The sequence below is a fragment of the Mizuhopecten yessoensis genome, unplaced genomic scaffold, assembly GCF_002113885.1.
Source record: "Mizuhopecten yessoensis strain PY_sf001 unplaced genomic scaffold, ASM211388v2 scaffold716359, whole genome shotgun sequence".
Lineage (NCBI taxonomy): Eukaryota > Metazoa > Mollusca > Bivalvia > Pectinida > Pectinidae > Mizuhopecten > Mizuhopecten yessoensis.
Genome location: NW_018480077.1, coordinates 1,037,345 through 1,053,806, shown reverse-complemented (window position 1 = coordinate 1,053,806; position 16,462 = coordinate 1,037,345). Strand labels below are relative to the sequence as shown.

Below are 16,462 nucleotides of genomic sequence, written 5' to 3'. Positions count from 1 at the left end.
GTAATTGTCAAGCTGCATTGCAGCTTACCTCTCCGGTATTCACTCAATCGCAGTTATACTACAGTGTAACCTCGTCTGTCAATACACCTATATTATAAACGTTATATGCTATAGTTCCTTATCTCAATCAGACGCATGCATCGGAGAGATCAATTATTTTCGTTATAAATTAAATTTTATAGAGATGGTGCTAATTTTAAATACTCATAATATACACGTGTATATTATGGGTGTATTGACAGACGAGGCAAGTACATGTGGTCTACATGGGAGTGCTTCAATAAATTTGACCATGACTCACTCTAAAGGTCACAGATGTTTACCAACAGTTCAGATGGAATAGCAGGCGAGCGATACAGGCCCATAAAATATTTCAATTACGGAAGTGCTCAGAGGATATAGAGTAAAATAATCACAGTCAGACAACTGAAGACTGAAAATCGATAGGCCTAAAGGACAAACATTTCATCGCGTTCATGGCGACAAACTGACCGAGACGTCGACAAAGATTACACCGCGCAAGGATCTTTAATCTTTCATGAATTTGGTGTTTACCCAAGTTCACTTTTTATAAATAGCTCCAAAACGGTGTAGCTCGTGACATACTAGCTAGGAACAAATGGTTTCCTAGTTGACACAGAATACAGGTACATTACAATGCCGAATGTTCTGACTGTTGATGGTAAGATAACAGAGTGCACTGTCAGCGAACAGGAGCTTCGGATTGTTATTCAGGGCCGGAAACCGAAAGGTATGAACTGTAACAACATTAAAGTACACTTAACATGTATACAGTATCACATACCAATTGATCTAGTCAGTAAAACCTGTCTACATGTCAACCTTTCACGGGGCGTAATAAAAGCGACGAATTGTTTTTCCACTGTTTGACGCACGGGGAGTAATCGTGTACACATGTTATGAAAACACCCACTACATGATGTATATCAATAAATCTAAGGTACTGTATATTATATGCTTTGACCATTTAGCTTAGTATATATATACACAATATAAATATTTCTTGGGATAAATGCTAGACAGACTAAAGGTGGTGTTTATTCCTTAGGTGTGTCCTAAACACCCATATGATGTCAATTGACATTTAACTCATGTGTCTGATTACTGATTATAACGACACGTTTGATTAGATTTCTGTTTATTTCTCAATTTTAATATAATGTTGCAAACCATGATACAATCAATGTCTTGATTTCGTCGTGTAAAACTGATAGTTTGTAAGTGATTTCAATCTTTGAGGAAATACGTGATTCTTTTTAAGTGCTTGTAAAATACATGTATGACGTAAGTTCTTATTGCTTTTCATTAAGAGGACAATACGATAATATCTAAACCATTTTGTATAATATGCAGAATCCACCATAGCATTAAATGACGTCATAGAAATTGAGAAAAATGACGTTGCGCTGAATGCCTCCACTGACCAATCAAAATCTGCAAAACCAAAATGGCTGTGTAAGGTACACTACATCACACGGAAGAAGTTGATATGGAAACAGGCCACATTGTGCATAACTGGACAGGTGTTGGAGTGTCAGCAATTCATCTCAGATCTACAGTTACACTTCCAGAAAGGTAAGTACAGTAGGTCTGAGTTGTATATATATGTAGCTAAGGAGCAAGTCCTAAAACTACAATTCGAGCCCCCGCCAGCTTCCGGCTAAGTCTGCTTGCCCATGTAGACGTCTGACATGATTACTTGGTTCTGTATTAAGTTCATGGAATCTACGTAGGGGGCAGCTTAGCAGTTCCACGGCCTTTGCATGAATGGCAGACCAATCTCTGAGCATTCCATGCTATGTTTTGATCATCTTTGTCCCACAGACAGGCATCGGGCAAGGCATCCCCCTCCAGCCACACAGGCCTCACATTACTGTTTACAGATGCTAAATCCTGAAGTTATAATGAAGAAAACATTAATATTCTCCTGCTAAATCCCATATTAATCATTCTGGTCACTTTACAACTATTAACTTCTGAGGTCATTTAGGACATGCCTCCTTGTGTGTTGTGTATGCATGCATGTTTGTATGCATGCCGGGGACAGGGTATGTTGGTGAACTTCCTCCGTGTGATGGCGCAGATCTGATGCCAACTTTATAGTGCTATCTCACTGAAATACCATGCCGAACTGAAGGCACCCATCACAGCATTCCACCGGGTCACATGATAATGACAACGGCTAAACCAGTTGTTGCCATTACCCTAAATGCTGAACGTTGAGCAGGGAATAACAACTACCATGTTTAAGGACTTTGGTACGTCCCGGCCTGGGGACAGAACCCATTGCCTTCCTCGCCTGGTAGAACGCTAAACATTAACATTAAGGCCAAAAGTGAGGTGTTGCAAAGCAAGGCGCTAAGAAATAAAAGGTTGTTAGAAATGGAAAGAAAGATAAAGATCTCAAATATTGCAATGAATGCAGCAGATTTATTTTGGTCGCTTTTTGTGTCCCTGAATAAAGGGCACAAACGCAAATCCCCAACCTCTTATGATACATGCAGTGGGTTCTTTGTGTATTCTTTTCTCGATCCCCGACCTGCAAGGATACGCGTCGAAACTTCCATGTGCTTCCATCATGTGTGCGTGCATATTGGCTTTTCATAACAACCGAAACCGTTACGAGGCACCCGAAACTGTCTGCATGATGACCCTCTGTAGTCACACAATTGGCCAAATGGGTACCCTGAATATTCCAAAACTACGCGTAACATAATGACATATCCTATTCACTATTTCTTCCTATTACGTATTATCTGCAATTATGAATAGATAGCAATTAATTTTATCCAACATTTAAAAATAATATGTTGAAACGTTTTGGAAAAAAAATATCAAAATGTCTGTCTATATTTATTCTATTATTATCTGGATATAATTAACACTAACTGAAACTGTTTGTCTAGAGCATATCTTCAATAAGGTGTTATGGTCACAAATTACCTAGAGTTACTGAATTAGTTACACAGGTACACAGAAGAATATTTACTTGGTATGGAAGAGTGATGTGTATCAACAGTAGATCACTGTGACCTATATCTATACCTATGCTTAGTTGTCAACCTCTGAAATTTCCAATGAGGGAGATTTCCCTCATTCCACATTTTAAACCAGAGAGAAAGGACAGAAAATGCTTTGCTCCATTTATTTTCCCCTTTTTATTTTTTAAAATAACTCCAAAAAGCATTTATTTGATTAAGACAAACCTTTTATGATCATAACACTCTACCTACAGTAGCTAGGAGGTCATTTAACCACAGGATGTCAATCATTTGATGGGGCGAGGGAGATTGGTATTTTTTTTGTCAAAATGAGTAAATATTCCTCCTAATGAGGGAGAGTTGACAGCTATGCATATGACCCTAATAATTAGAAATTCTGCCTTTTTTTCCATCAAGAGTTACCAAAATGTGTATAATGGATATCATGGGATGGCAATATCATGTATCTAAAAGATTTTTTTCGCAGGAGTAGTTTGCCTTATTTATTTTATATCTGACAGTGTATGACCAGCGCCCCAAGCGTTTTCTTGTGCTGGTGAACCCAATTAGTGGCGGCAGATATGGACAAAGCAACTCTAAACGAATATTGCCAATGTTTGAACGGGCTGGAATCACCTGTGATGTCAAAGGTAGGAGACTAGTTGTCTAATAAATCTGAGAAATAGGATATTACTGCATTAGTTATAATTATGAATAAAAGTTCCACTTTGAGTATTCTGCTTTATATAAAGAAGATATATCAACCAAAAGTAGAGTTTTTTTCTGACTCAGAATAAGATACTTATTTGTTTCCTTCCGGCTTTGCAGCCCATAAGTCAGGCTCTCATTTTTATGCTTTGCATTTGTAATTCCTGGTTAGCAAGGTTGATGAACTGTATGATTTGCAGTGTAAGGCCCTGCTTAACTTTGACCTCTATAGTTCTTTTTCTTCTTATTTCTATTTTCAAATTTTGAACAAATATATATATAATTTTGCAAAATGCATTGCAACAGGTGATTTGTGTATATTTTTGTATAAAAAGGATTTAAACATTTCATTAAAGTGTTAATGGTAATAATATATTTTAACTTGTACCTTTTACCTAGATATACTACACCTTAAATTATAATGTTAGGTAATTGTTGATGTCAGTGTACTTAACATCTGTTTAATTTTCAAGCTCTGTGAATTTTCACGGCGCCCGTATTCCACATCTGCTTAGTTAGCTAATGTACTTATGAACATGCAAACATGTTAACTACATACCCAAAAATACACAATTACAGCAATTTTGCCAATGAGAATAATTCCATACCTTGAATACTTTGAAGATTCTAAAATTCAAGTGATACCCATCCTAAAAGATCATCAGCAAAAATGATCCAACCTTTCAGTACTTATTCATCTACATAGACATTAGCAAATATGGCATTCACAATATGTCACAATTTGAGAGTTTTTCATACAACATAATTGTTACTGCATATATTGGGCTGCATTTTGGCAATGTTCTTGCTATGAGATTTATGTTTGTATTATATATGAATGTAAACACCGAGAAAAATGTTCACACAAAACTTTCCCGAAGCGATAGATCAAAATCTTAAAGGAAGACAACATTATAAGAGAAAAGAAATCAGTGTGCAATGTAGTTAAAATGATGTGTGAGTCTTAGGAAACATTAAGTTACTAACATAATTGAAATAATATAATTCTTTATTCTAGTATCAGAAAGAGCGAAACACTTTGAGGAGATGGTAACAGAGTACGATTTTTCAACAGTGGACGGGTATGTTTCCTATGCTCCTGTATTGTATCTAAATACTACATTAATGACAATTACTTACAAACATTACTTAGATCTTAGAGCTCCTGGTTAACAAATAAACTTTGCTGAATGCCATTAAAAGCCAAGGATCCCCCACACTTATGGTCGGAGTGATTTACAAAATCTCGGCAAGCTTATCTTAGTTCATCAATAAGAAACAGACAGCATTGCCTGGATCAGGAAAATTGAACATTGAGGCATGTAATGTTTTGTTTTGTTTAGCTTAAGTTGATTACATTTTGAATGTGTCTAAATTGTTAGCATTTTTTGTTTGGCTAAAATAAAGTTGTTTTTACATATATATAATGATTAATAATGTAACTTGATTGTTTTTTTTTGTTTTAATGTTTCAAAATGAAATGTTGGAATATCCTTAAAATTTGTGATCGCCTCTTATGTCTCACAAAATATATATAATCAAGTATGTCCATCATTTCTTTTTATTCCAGTATAGTAATTTTTGGAGGAGACGGCTCATTTTCTGAGGTGCTTAACAGACTACTTAGGATTTCCCATGACAAGGCAGGAGACAACTTCAATGATATAAATGGACCTTTTATTCCTTGTACCATACCAATTGGCATAATACCCTCAGGTTAGTACTTGTTGTCTAGTAGGTGTAATACCCTCAGGTGAAAACCTGTTGTCAAGAAGGGGTGATACCCTCGGGTGAAAACCTGTTGTCAAGTAGGTGTGATACCTTCAGACCTTCAGGTGAGTACCTGTTGTCAAGTAGGTGTGAAACCTTAAGGTGAGTACATGTTGTCAAGTAGGTGTGATACCTTCAGGTGAGTACCTGTTGTCAAGTAGGTGTAATACCTTCAAGTGAGTACCTGTTGTCTAGTAGATGCGATACTCTCAGGTGAGAACATGTTGTCAAGTAGGTGTGATACCTTCAGGTGAGTACCTGTTGTAAAGTAGGTGTGATACCCTAAGGTGATAACTGAGCAATGAGCCAATACCTTTAAAGCTTTCATAGTTTGATCGAGCTTGTACGCAGAGAAAAGATGCTATCACATATACATCTTTTACATATATCCATACAAGCATATTAAAGTTTGGGCTTCCGACATTGTTTTTTACAGGAACAGGAAATGGTTTATCAGTAACTGAATATGGAAATTACGACGTTGTCACTGCCGCCCTCCACATCATCAAAGGTACAAAGTTACAACATGCATGAAAGAAGGCTGGCCCATCATATAAAATCATAATTACATTTTTATTCTACTTGGTCCACTTTTCCATGTGCACTTATCATCACAGGGTCTGTCTCCAGCTGTTTATTTAACCAGTAATGATTTCTAGTTGAAAACTAAAAAGGCCCAGAATCATTATATTTGAACAGTGGGTAACTGGAATGGAGAACATAGGGTGTAGTCGTCTTATTTCCCAAGAGTAATCTAGATGGAGGAAGGGGGATGGGGTGCTCTGTAAATGTTCTGTGCATTATACAAGGTGTATTACTGAAAGACAAACCGATTTCATACTCATTGTTTAGAGTTCATCAGTGTTTCTAAACATTGTTTTTTAGGTTGGTAAGTATGGATCATGAAATGTTCTTGCATAACCAATAAGATACAAAATCTATGCTGATTCAGCTATGCTGTAAGCGTATGTGCAATAGTTGTTATATATGTACGGAAATGACTCAATGCAGCTACGATTTGTTTAATACTTGGTCATAGATGTGCAAGAGTCTTTAAGATTCGACTATGATTCGGAAACGCTTAGAATTAACCGGGGTTCGCAATCACAACTAAGATCCGGTGTATTCTTTGGCTACATTTATTAATCCACTATTAAAAACCCTGTTGACAAAACAAATGCAACAAATCTTACATGCAACCGAACATACATCACATCCTTGCATACATAACATAGTAAAAGGGAAATAACTCTATCGACAAATGCTATTATATAACATATATCTATTTTACCCTATCAAATGTACATATACAATGATAATTACTAATATACTAATTTCTAAATCTGTAACTTGAATGTATGTATTCAGTTATCTTTTCCAAAAGGTTATAAATTAATTCTTTAAATAATTACATAAATATAATTACTATCAAACCTATACTTTTACTATTGCAAATTACTCATACACTTTTAAAATTCCAGACACATTCTATAGATAAAAACATAGTAATATACACTCATTAAAACATTCTAGACCTATTGAACACTGACCCCCACAGCTATGGTGTGAAGGTTTCCCTCAATTCCTCTCAATAAGTTCAGTTCGAAGTCCAACCAGTAGCTTTACACTAAAATGATATAAATATCCCTAATAAATAATTTGACCATTATGAATTTAATGCCAATTCATAGAAAGTTAAATTAACAAAAAGACCTATCTTTACATACTCAATTTCACTTTGACCTTGAAATTGTTCAATGACAAAATGCCAATTACTTTTAGATAAAATAAAGAAAAAATTCTTAGCCACAATTGAATTACAAAAAATGGTATATCCCCTACATTTTCTGTTATATTAGATGAACAAAAAGCTACTTAACAAAACGTACCAGCTAAAGATTTTTGACTTCCCGTCCTTAGTCAGGTGTCATAACAACTCACTCACTCACTCACATGCACACAAAGGTAAGTACATGTCACATACACAGGCAGATTCATTAAAGGTCCTTGCACCATCTTTCACACCAGACAACATATGCAAATACAAATCATGTATACCAAAACCTAATACCTACAATATGTATATAAGCACATATAATAATTAAGTAATAATTAATTGCTATACAAAATATATACCCTATTACACTTGGCGCAAAAACACAAACCTCCAGATTGAGGACATCATGGATTTGCTGAAATTTGTGGTGACAGCAACACATTTTAGTTTGTTTCCGAAACAACATCTATCAACAACACTTCGGCACTGCTATGGGTAGTCCAGTGTCTCCCATTGTGGCCAATTTGTTCATGGAACATCTAGAACAAGAAGCAATAGCCACTGCTCCCATAGAATGCAAGCATGGCTTATGGAAACGATATGTTGACGACATACTTGAAATAATCAAGAAGGGGTCACGGAAGAATTTGACCACACATATCAACATCATAGTTGCCACTAACAACATCACATGTGTGGAAGAAACCACCGACACAATGCGCTTCCTAAACACTCTGCTGGTAAAGGAAGAAACCGGAACCATAAAAGTATTGGTCTATAGAAACAAAGCCATACGAACCAATACCTAAACTTCAAATCTCACCATCTTTTGCACCAGAAGTTCTGGCCATTTGTCTGATGAAGGTGACAGTGTACATATCGTACTAGTCATCGAAACGTCACATAGAAAATCTTATTGGTTGTGTAAATAGAACTTTTCATAATACGTGTTCATCGGTGATTTTGAATCTTGTATCAAACAAGTATACAGAGCTGCTATGGTTGCTCCTACATGGGTTGTATCCTATAATTGAATGGTAATGATACTTTTAAATTACTAAACTTTCAATGTTATCATGTTTCAAGTGGGCATCTTTATGTTTTTCTAGTAGTTTTTTTACATACATTGTATCTGTGGTAACAGCAATATATAGCATAGGAACTGTATGATTTGTCTGTACTATTTATCTGGCTTGATATAATTTGTATCGCTTATGATTTGTCTTACTGAATCAGTGAGTGCAATTCATTTTTCTAAGTGTGGTTTGTTTCACATAAACACATAAAATTCTTCCACATGAATATCTTTTTCTTGCAAAATAATTTTTTGTATGGCTTGGTTGCTATTTTATCAAAATATGATTGTTATAACACACAGGAAATATCTGCAAGATTTCCATAGTGGCTGATTATAGTGCAGATGAGTTAATAGGATACGGCTCTGTGATAACTGCCTACGGCTTTTTTGGAGACATGATGTATTACACTGATCAGAAACGCTGGATGAGGAGAGCTCGTTATGCAGGTAAATATGCTACTATGTAGTATTTCTTAGTTGAGAACAATTATTACTCTTTTAATAGGATAAATTTTGCTCACAAATTTAACATTTTTAATTTTAAAAACGCAATTTATGCGAAATTAGAAACATTTTATTCATTTTGGGGGTATAAAAGATGCATGTCATTGACAAATTTCAACTTACTCGGTAAGAAAATTATACTGTCAAAAAACTGAGGATTTTCATTATTTGAAAAAGAATTGTATCGATATGGTGGTGATTTGCTCATCTCACCTTAAGTTGTCTTAACGTGGTGAAAATTTAGCTACATTTCCCCAAGGTTCCAAGTTTAAGTTATGGTCTGAACATTTTTCTCTTTACAGATTCATATATATAAATTGCTGTAAAATTGTTATTGCAGTCATGCCATTATACATGATCATATTGAAAACTCATAGACTCTTCAATGCTGAGATAACCCTGATTGGCAGGTTTGTAGAAGGATTATAGACACGTGTATCTGTAGCTGTATAATAATGCTAACTGAGAGGTTTATAAAAGTATTATATATAAACCTCTGTATATCTGTAACTGTAATTTGCACTGACTGACAGGTATATAACGGTATTATATATACAACTCGGTACATATATAGCTGTGTTATTAATATGAATTTAATAAGGGTAATTTTGTTAATGTATTATAGACTGTTTATATAGCTCTGTAAACAACTGGCAGGTTTGAATGAACGCTGCAGTTGATAAAAAGACTTCTCCGTTTAGAATTAGTAGCACGGGGGATGGCTATGTCATTTCAGTTTTTGCTGTAGAATGAAACTTATTGTGTAAGCAAGAACCTTATCATTTTATTTGACATTTGCAGCCAACTCAATCAAGAGGACAGTGAAAAAGAAGGTAACTAAATCTGCATGAAAAGAACATGAAATATACATGGACCTTGAGCGAGTGTTATATGTTTGATTAGCTTAGGAAATATGTGGGCGAGATAATGGCTTAAAGGATATTTTTGTTCTGTGTAATCACATAAAACAATAGGCCTATCAAGCTGATTCTGATTGTGTTTCTTTTGTTATCTTAACCTCAGTTAGCCAATTGACAATCTGCACCCTTTCAACTGTTGATTCCAAGATCCCAAGCATGCAAACTTGGTTGAGATCTGTATACCAGGTAATATGTATAGAAGGTGTATGTTATGACCCAGGTGCTAAGTCCCAAGCAGGAGGGGCTAGGCAGGCTCAAGAGTCAGTCCTGATAGCACAATGATTTCATCTTATCATGTCAAACAATCAATAATATTGTTATAGGGTAGGAATTCCAACAGTTTTCTAGGTACTACCTAAGGACCAGTCTCGGCCAGCAGGACCCAGGAGCGATCATGATAGCAAAAATGTATTTGTCCCATAATGTTGATCTATTTCTAAGGCATAGTCCTAGGCTTTACCTCCAGGGCCTGGCATGACCTGTGGAACAACACCATGCTCAATATATTTGACTCTACATGTAAATGAACTGGATTGTTCATTTAGGCTGAGTGAAAATCTCCACTAATTTCTTTCATAATTATGACCAGAGATGTTTAAGTAAAGTTACCTCTGGAAAAGCAATCCTTTTAAAAACAAGCCAATTCTGGAAGCATGGTTGTATTTGTGTCTTAGTGACTAGCAACTGTATCTATAGTTAAAGGATGAAGTCTTGACGGTTTCCATGCCATGACTCAGGGACTAAGTCTCCTGGGGCAAGAAGATACCTTTTGGCCAATTCCAGTAGCATTAATCACTTGTATACACCTTTTGTATATAAAATGTAATTTGTTTTATGGTGGGAATCTCATGATCAGCCATGGTTATAAAATGAGGCTATTACTATAAAGGGTTTTGTCCAGCAAAAGTATTTGTTAGAGATGGTTATATTCCGTCTTTGCGTATTGCAGAGTAATCTTCTCTTGGGAGCAGGTATTGATTGTTACGTCACTTGTTTGTGAGAGAAACGTCATCAATTTTTTTGGAAAACGACGTAATTTTCTCACACAGACCAATGACGTAACAATCAATACCTGCTACCAAGAGAAGATAACTCTGCAATACGCAAAGACGGAATAGTTGATTTGGGGATCAGGATCGATAACTAAAAGCACTGTGACATACACCGTGACATACACCTTTTATTTCTATTTGCACTTGCCCTTCTGCCTCCTCATTCAAAACACCAGAGCATTTTAAGGGAATTTAGAGTATTTGACATGAAGCATCATCGGGACAAGTTAATTGTGTGTGGTATAAATGTAGCTTATGCCATCTGTGAGCGGATAGGCAGAGCTCAGACAAGGAAAACAAGGGTAAGTAATCAGAAGACTACTACATCGTACGGTGAACCTTGGAATTCACTGTAATGTATTAAGATGTGCCCTCTGGAGGCGGGGGTCAAATAAGGGAAATTGTTACAGGCGTGTTTTGAAGGCTATGCCTAATTTAAGGAGAATGACAATCAACCATAAATATTTCATGGACCATCAGATGATTATGGAGGTTCAGTATTGTGCAAATGAAGGGCATGACTCTGCTTCATTAGGAGCAGAGGTCAATACAGTAGGCCAATCAGGAAAATGCGAAAACAAAAGGTTCGACTACTCCAGTTCCAAAATTAAATGGATGTTGAAAGCCTGTCTTTGTTGAAGACATTTTAAATCCTTTTCAGCTTCTTTTGAATATCTTTTTTTATAAATTCTTTCTATTTTCTGTCCAGGCTTATTGGTAGCCAACCATGACGTGAATAAATCTGACGAGCTTATAAAACATAATATATATGGCTATTTCTTTATTGACTTCTCACCATAACAGTAATTGTTTCCTATTTACACTCTATGATATTTGAGTTGTGTTGTGGGATGGTGTTGTCGGTCTAGCTGAATTAAATTCATGTTAATTACTTGCAACTTATTATGTCATTTGTTTGATATTTTGCAGAAAAATTGGATGGGGAGTTCAGTAATGTGGCGTTCTTCCCTGGAGACGTTTTTGGAAAAGCAAAAGGAACATGGGTCGTTCTCATATTTCGTCAAACTTCCAGATTAGATTTTATGCGTTTGCTTGGCAAAATGGTTAACAGAGAGATGCTTCAGGTATGTTTAATAAGAATACAGGTATGGGTAAAAGGCTACCTGCATTATATATTTAGAGATAACGTTTTATCCTCCCAAGGGTGTCTATTAATACAGGTTTGACTATATTTCTTCATTTTCCTGTTGGGGAATATTGATATTCATCAGATTTCACAATCAGGTTTAATTGTTTTGTATTATGTTTGTTCTGTATAATGTATAACGTGAATAATTATCATTATACTATAAAGAATGATTTGCAATCCCCACCAGAAGCCATAATCAATAGACACATGTTTTCAATTTATTCTGTGATTAGATGCTCAGACCAAAACGAATGATAAGGATAGGTGCAGTACATGTATTACAAATGTAGGTCGAATGCAATATGTTGAAATTTAACTGTAATGTAATAAATTGAACTTTTCCATTTTAAGGAAGGGGAAATCCCTTCAATTACAATACGGCAGCCTTCCAGGATCAGGATAAAGGTCAATCCAAAAAACTTGGGTGACAAGAACTTCCTTAATTACCTCATGAACGTTGATGGCGAAATACACACGATGAAACAGGCGCATGTGACTATGAAGTAAGTATTTCCAGTCTCAGAAGCTGTAAACAGGTAATTCTAACAGAGTTTATATACTATAGTACACGCGTGGATGTGAATCATGAGCGCATGCAAAAACATGAATAGAGTATTTAGGGCCTCATTTGTTTATCCCGATCCAAACGGTTGGACCGGTTGGTGGCCGGACCTAGTAATCTGATGCTGCTTTCAGGCGCACCTTGACAAAGCTTTGCAAGGCCTTTATAAATATTTGTAGGTTCCTCATATTTATACCCGAAAATGTTATATTTAAAAACAGACAAACCGGTAGAACCGAATATGCGAAAGGGGCATTGGACATTAGTTGATGCCTCAATGATAAAGACTTATAACTGACCTGTGCAAGATAAGTTTAATAACCATGAAGACGTCCAGTCATAAAACATATTAATTAAAGAAATCATCAACTATTAGCAGTGTGCTTTACAATTATGTGTGATTAATAATTATGATTGCATAACAAGACAGTAAGATGAAACAGAACCTGGGATAATCCGGATTCAAATAAAGGATCTCGGAGCTTTAATAAAGGACAATCATCAGAGAAAACAATACCCTGTCTCGCTTCATCTCCCATCCTTTCTATTAAAGCATTCACCTCCGAAGACATATTTGAATTCTTCCAATTCAAAGCTTGGTATAGTTCATTATGAACTATGAAAGATAAAGTCAATTAACCTGCAGAACGTACAAGTAATTACAACCCTGGTTCATGTGTTCTGTTGGCAAGTACACACGGTGATTGGTCAAATCAGGCACCACTGCAAATGGAGAGAAACATATGGTTGGGCCAGACCAGTAATAGAACCCTAATTCTGGACAGATGCTCTAACCATCTGAACTTCTGAGTCACTAATCCTGCTAATCAGTCTTGCTATGTTGCAAACATATTGAACATAGGAGTGTGCTGATTTTGTTATAACTATTTTGATAATTTTATAGTCACCTCAATTTGACCAAATCTGTACACCAGATTAATTACCGTCCTGTGTGTTTCAGTCATGTGAGCATGCAGATTTAAATTGTTTTGCTGTTTGACAGGTCATTATGAAGAAAAATTGTTTTTGCTGTTTTAACAGGTCAAAATGCAGATAAAGTTTTGTTTTGCTGTTTTGACAGGTTACTACCAAATGCAGTCAGTGTTTATTCGTCTCTACATCTGTACCCAGACTCCGTTTTACCTCCTCGTACACCAACCTCAGCGCCGTCACCTGATAGTGCTGCCGCCCCTGAAGAGGTTTGAGAACATACATCATTGACTGTGATGATCAAAGTGAAACTAGATGTTGGCATTGCTCCACACACCCACTTACCAAGTGCCATATAACCCAGACATAATACTTTTGAATTGCTTTGAATTGATTCATCAACATAAATAATTCAACATAGTAAATAGTTTGATGAGAAAAAAAAAATGTGAAATTTGCACTGACAAGAAAATTACTTTTGTTTATGAATAGATCTAGGTATATCCCAAAACTTTCTTATAACAGAAATATTTTGCAATATTAAATTAAAGGATATTTCTATCAGATTGGATTGTATAAGATTGTACAATCTTAAGCAGCTCAAAAATATATTTTTTAAAGTACACTGGCTGAAAGAAATCCGACTTTGTGACGGGTACATGAAATGTGCCGCATTACTGTATTGAGAAACAACATGAATTTAACAGGAACTTGGCTAAAATGTATGACCAAGTATAATTCAAAGTACAGAAATTTTGTTATATAAGACAGGATGCCAAAATTCAGTTTGGTAGTGTATTATACAAGGAATGGGATAAGCCTTTATGTCTGATATGACAGGATATGTTGGAAAACTTGAGAAGTTGTATCAGGCAGGGTTTTTCTTTAAAATAAACAGACTTTATTGTATTGAAAAATAATCTTTGTCTAGAATCTCTATCCTACAATAGATTACACGCTTTGTATAACAATTAAGTAAAGATATATTACAAATATAAATATTACCCTTCTTTAGTATATCTGTGATTCTACATGTAGCACAATATGCTACAAATGATTTTCTCCTTACCCTATGAATTGGAAATATCGAGTTACAAAGCATGCCATTGAACTTAAATGCTGATTTTAAGGAGTTATGCTACATTGCAATAGCATGCATATTCCAAAATAGTTCCAAAGCAAAACGAAAATAAATTGTGATTCTCAGAAATCTCTTATGATTAAATTTGTAAATAAATAGTGAAGGATTTGAAATGGACACAAGAATACATGCATTATGCATGATCAAAGGAAGCAGTATTGTAAATCAAACAATGTTTGATTGGGAGGAATCTATTATTCTAAAATGATTTGATTGATAAATATAAATTACCTGGTAGCATGTTTCCCTGAATAATTAAATTTCTGTTGCTTTCTTGCCAAATACAATTATATGAAATGGTCTAATTTTTCTGATCATTGATTTTAGAGAAAGACAATCTTGTCACTCCAGCCATTTTATCTCTCAAAGACTTGTGTAGTGTAATAGGTATGAATATACCTTGAACAGGTTCTGTTCCAGGGTTCTCCATATTCTATATAGTTCGGGTTGAGCTCATTATGCTAACAGTGTTTTAGAAAAACAATCATCAGTCTAGCGATTTTTGTGAAACTTCATACAAAATACCTCGACTGAGTTGACATGTCAGGGTGCTGCGCTCAAGGTTAAGATTACTTATACTACAGTTTTTAGAGAAGAAATAGCTAGAAAGACAATTTTGATATTCTCGAAATCGCATACTTCGGTGCGCTATGCTCACAGTAAAAACTTTATTTGACATAGAACTTGATTTTGAATTCCCTAAACTTAGCACATCGTGAAATTTCATTGAAATGTTAGAATTTTATACATGTGTGAATGTCTAGATGTTATGCTTATATATGATAAGGAATTGATGATCCATTGTCGTTTAACATCAAATTTATCCATTCATTTCATGAGGGAATAATTGTTTTAATTACCAATCAACATAATGTATTTTTATAATGCGAAAATGTGTTTTGAAATTTTTAAATTTATTTATAAAATTTACAAGAATAAATTATACAATTACTCATATCTTTGTTGTTGATATATGGATGTCTTTTTTTCTAGTCAAGATTCAAAAGAAGTGATGTAAAAGTACCATTTACCGGTTATCAAAATAAGGCTCAATATAGAACTATATACATTTAAGTCAATGTGGTACAATTCCAGAAGAACATATAACATGACTGTGTTTGTGTCGGCTCCGGTTTTTTCATCATTTTGCTGTTTCGAAAATATTTCTTGGGCCCAATTTAGAGTTGTTTTACTAAGTGTGCCTTTCAGAACGCATATGAACGTACTTAATATTGAACTTGCTAGCTCAGCATTTTTTGTACATTCAAACATGGCTACCCTTCTCCATTTGCAAGAACTTATAAAAGAATTGTTTTCCTAGCGGCCTCGTGCAAACAGTCCCCCATGACTTCTCCCTACCTCGGGATGATAGTTTTGAATGTTCCACAAATAGCCATAAACAATTGTATAACGTTGTTATAGTCCACAATAGCATTTGCCTTCTAAATGCATTGCAATTGAAGGATGCAGAGCAAATGTAAATATCACCTATTGAATTCACATTTATAAAACAAATAACAATAGCATAAATATGGTACATACATCACATCAAGGGTATCCGTTCCCATGTGAGGGTTTTGGAATTACGGCTTTCCCGGCTTCGTTGAAGTCGACTTGCAGAATCGGGGTTTTGTTTTGTGGGGTTTTTTTTGCTTAGGAGACATTGAATAAGCCAACTTGGCAACATTTGTTATCTCTTCCTTTTTGTTGGTGCTATCTCCCTTAGCACCTGTCCCCATTTGGCCTTTTATGCAGACGTTAACCTTTAAACCGACACATCATCAAAGGGGATTTCGCAGATAATGTCTAGGCCGTGAGAATAGCGAAGAAAAACCCTCGCAAAATACCAACCGCTTTACACAAACACG

The 16,462-nt window shown here is 35.4% G+C and overlaps 1 protein-coding gene across 1 annotated transcript; it reads left to right on the top strand.

Annotated features, from left to right (window-relative positions):
• The first annotated feature begins 334 nt into the window (after window positions 1-334).
• Window positions 335-15,487, top strand: LOC110443793 (ceramide kinase-like). The gene is made up of 12 exons (XM_021488209.1): window positions 335-751; window positions 1,375-1,596; window positions 3,524-3,652; window positions 4,729-4,792; window positions 5,281-5,426; window positions 5,917-5,991; window positions 8,636-8,782; window positions 9,180-9,249; window positions 9,641-9,672; window positions 11,742-11,896; window positions 12,313-12,464; window positions 13,605-15,487. The coding sequence occupies exons 1-12, from the start codon at window positions 658-660 to the stop codon at window positions 13,726-13,728; spliced, it is 1,410 nt and encodes a 469-aa protein (XP_021343884.1). The 5' UTR covers window positions 335-657; the 3' UTR covers window positions 13,729-15,487.
• The last annotated feature ends 975 nt before the right edge of the window (window positions 15,488-16,462 follow it).